The sequence below is a fragment of the Corvus kubaryi genome, unplaced genomic scaffold (genome assembly GCF_017639235.1).
Source record: "Corvus kubaryi isolate FWS band 111438036 unplaced genomic scaffold, C.kubaryi_AGA036_p1.0 126, whole genome shotgun sequence".
NCBI lineage: Eukaryota > Metazoa > Chordata > Aves > Passeriformes > Corvidae > Corvus > Corvus kubaryi.
The window spans coordinates 1,666,930-1,670,040 of NW_024580661.1; the positions used below are offsets into that span (position 1 = coordinate 1,666,930).

Genomic DNA, 3,111 nt, shown 5'->3' on the forward strand with positions numbered 1-3,111 from the left:
CCACCCGGCTCCTGGCAGAGCTGCAGTGGGGTTGGTATTCCAGAATCCCATGTTCTCCAGGGAATTAAATGCCCTAAGGAGGCAGCACCAACCCCAAAGGCTCCAAACACCCACGAGCAGGCAGCGCTGAAGGGATGCTCCCCTACACGCGGCCCTCGCACCCCCAGGGATGTGCTGGGTTCAGGCTGGGGTGCAAAGCACTTTAGGGGTGTCCAGGGAAGGCTCCACCGTGGGTTTGCACCCCAAAGCCCTTCCCCAGGCTGCAGGGAGGCTGAGGGCAGCCGGGCAGGGGCCAGCACTGCACCTGCAGCCCCACGCTTCCCTCTCGCTCCACACTCACAACCACCTGAAATAGGGGGGCAGCTGAAGGGGCGGGGAAAAAACGTGTGCTCGCAGCTTTCCCTCCCTCCGCGCCATCCCAAAAGGGTGAAAAGCCCAGGAACGAGCTGCAAAGTGGAGGAAAAAATAAATCTTTATTGTGCACGGAGCAAGGGTTGAGCGGTCGAGAGCGGCAGCACCCGTGGTTGGTCCAGCACAGCCCCTCCAGCGACCCTTCATTCCCTCCTCCCTCCCAAACCAGGGAGGGGGATTCTGCTGCCAGATGCCCTTCCCAGGGCCCCAGCCGCGCTGCCCATCCTCAGTTTGGTGGCCAGAGGGCATCAGTGGCTACCACGGAATTCCTAAAGAGCAGCTGGATAAACAGTGCAGACCCAGCAGCCTCTCCCAGGGGGGCTGGGGATGAACCCCCGCCCCTGTCTCGGTTCCCCCCGGGCACATCCTCCCTCCCTCCCGCAGCACGGGAGGGATCCCGGCAGCCCCACACGGGCAGGGTGAATTTAAAGAGGAGTTTATTCGCTCGCACACAGACGGTGGCGTCCCTTCGAGCCAGAAAGAAAAACCCAGTGTGTACAAAGTCACAGTCACGGCTTGAAGAGCGCCCGGCAGCGCCCTCAGAGAAACACGAAATAACTCACGAAAAGTCATTAAAGTCCCGGCGTTATGTACAGCTAAGTGCCAGCTCGAGTATTCACAACACAGTAACGTACTGCAAGAAGTCGCTTAGGAGAAGTTCCCTTGAGAAACAACCTTCGCTCCGGCGGCGCCGGAGTCTGCCGCGTCCGTCCGTCCGTCCGTGTGTCGCTCAGTGCCGCTGGCACGTGTGCAGGCGGGACGCGTCGGCGGGGCCGTGCTCTCGCTGCAGGCGGCACGCCAGCCCCTCGGCGCACTGGCAGCGCTGGAAGATCTCCAGGCCGTGGGCGCCTTTCCGCCGGTGCCGGGTGCACACCTGCCCCTCCCGCAGCACCGGCTTGCAGATCTTGGACCAGAAGTGGCGGGCGCAGCACAGCCCGGCCGCGCAGTCCGACGAGCGCAGGCAGAAGTCGCCCTCCTCGCCTGCGTGGGGACAGCGGGGGATGCTCAGCGAGGGGGCGGGGGACACCGCGTGGGCATCGCGGGCGTCGCTCACAGGGGATATGGGACAGGGTGGGCATCCCACATTGATCAATCCCACAGATTGATCACTCCCAAACCACCCCACGGGCAGGCTGGGCATCCCCGGTTTATCTCCTGTGGTCAGTGGGGCTCGGTGGGCACCCCGGACTGATTCCACAGGGGACAAGAGGGAAAGGGGAGCATCCCGGACCGACCCCATGGGGGATGGCGGAGCAGAAAGGGCATCCTGGACTGATCCCCACGGGGGACAGAGATGCAGGATGGGGCTCCCGGCCAGATCCCAGGGGACAGCAGAGCAGGGGCGCAGCCTGGACTGGTGCCCAGGGAACAGCAGGGAAGGATGGGCAGCCTCAGGCGGGACAGCGGGGTCACGGCAGCAGGGACGCCTCACCTTTGGCAGTGGGTAGCCAGGCGGGCGCGGGCGTCCGTCGGGGCAGCGCCTCAGTGCCCGTCTCCTCCGGCTCGGCCGCTCCGTGGGGCGGCTCCGGGGGCGTGCAGAGACCTGCGGGGGCAGTGGGGCGGCTGTCAGCCTCGCGTGGGACCCCGACCCCTCCCGCGGCCCCAGCTGCAGGTGTGCCCTGCCCTCACCGTTGCTGCAGGTCATGCCGGGGCAGCACATGGCATCGCGCAGGCAGCGCTTGCGGCGCCGCCGGCAGCCGAGGCACAGCGGGGCCCCCCCGCCGCGGGCCGCCCCCCCGCAGAACTCCTCGGGGCCGCAGTCCTCGTCCTCGGCGCACGGGAAAGGCTGGGGGGCACAGAGGAGGCGGGGGGTCAGCGGGGCCGACGCTCCCATCCCCGAGTGTGTCCCCCCCTCTCCAATCCCCGGCGCGTCCGCTCCGTCCATCTCCCGTGTGTCCCTCCCCGCCTCCACCCCCGGGACGTCCCCCCCGTCCCCGGTGTCCCCTCCATCCCCGAGGTGTCCCCCACTCCATCCCCCATACGCGTGCGGGTCCCCATCACCCGCTGTGTCCCTCTCCTCCATCCCTGGGGCACCCCCTCCATCCATCTGCGCTGCGTCCTCCCCTTCGATCCCCTCCATCCCCGGTGCGTTCCCCTCCCCGGTGTCCCCTCCATCGTCCGTATCCCCCTACTCCATCTCCCGGTGTGCGTCCTCATCCCCGGAGTCCCACCTCTCATCCCAAATGTGTCTCCCCCCCACATTCCCGGTGCGTCCGCCCTCTATTCCCGCTGTCCCGCCGCTCCATCCGTGCTCTCTCCTACCTGCCGGGTGGCGGCCGGCGGGGCCTTGTTGCTGCCGTCGAAAGGGGGTGCGGGGGCGGCGCTGGCCTCGGCCGCCCCGCCCGGGGGGGGTCCCTTGATGGCGTTGGAGCTGAGGGCACCCCCGGGAGCCGCCGCCCGCCCCGCCGGGGCCGCGCAGCTCAGCGCCGCCAGCAGCGCCACCAGCCCCCGCATCCTGGTGCCGCCCGTGCCCGCTGAGTCCCCGAGCAGCAGCACCGAGCCGCGAGCAGCGGCTCCTGCGCTCCTCCGCCGCCTTTATACCCCCGGGGCTGCCTCCTGCCCGCCCCCTCGGGGCGGGGGGCCCGCCGCCTGGGATTTCAAAGCGTTCCCGGGGGGGCTGTGCCCACGAGCCCCCAAAACCGCCCCCACCCCTCCCCGAGGGCTCCCACATTGGTCGGGAGGGGGTTTCGCAAGGGCCAG

At 68.5% G+C, this 3,111-nt stretch overlaps 1 protein-coding gene across 1 annotated transcript; it reads right to left on the reverse strand.

Annotated features, from left to right (window-relative positions):
• Positions 1 to 454: 454 nt before the first annotated feature.
• DKK1 (dickkopf WNT signaling pathway inhibitor 1) lies at positions 455 to 2,894 on the reverse strand. The gene is made up of 4 exons (XM_042021616.1): positions 2,674 to 2,894; positions 2,041 to 2,197; positions 1,844 to 1,954; positions 455 to 1,392 (listed from the first exon to the last, which is right to left on the reverse strand). The coding sequence occupies exons 1-4, from the start codon at positions 2,863 to 2,865 to the stop codon at positions 1,142 to 1,144; spliced, it is 711 nt and encodes a 236-aa protein (XP_041877550.1). The 5' UTR covers positions 2,866 to 2,894; the 3' UTR covers positions 455 to 1,141.
• Between the last annotated feature and the right edge of the window lie 217 nt (positions 2,895 to 3,111).

Excerpts from the sequence above, each read along its gene's own strand:
- DKK1 (XM_042021616.1), bottom strand. The coding sequence starts at position 2,865 with ATGCGGGGGCTGGTGGCGCTGCTGGCGGCGCTGAGCTGCGCGGCCCCG. Across the intron at positions 2,198-2,673 it reads CGCCGGCCGCCACCCGGCAG|CCTTTCCCGTGCGCCGAGGA; the intron begins GTAGGAGAGAGC and ends TGTGCCCCCCAG. Across the intron at positions 1,955-2,040 it reads CGGCATGACCTGCAGCAACG|GTCTCTGCACGCCCCCGGAG; the intron begins GTGAGGGCAGGG and ends CTGCCCCCGCAG.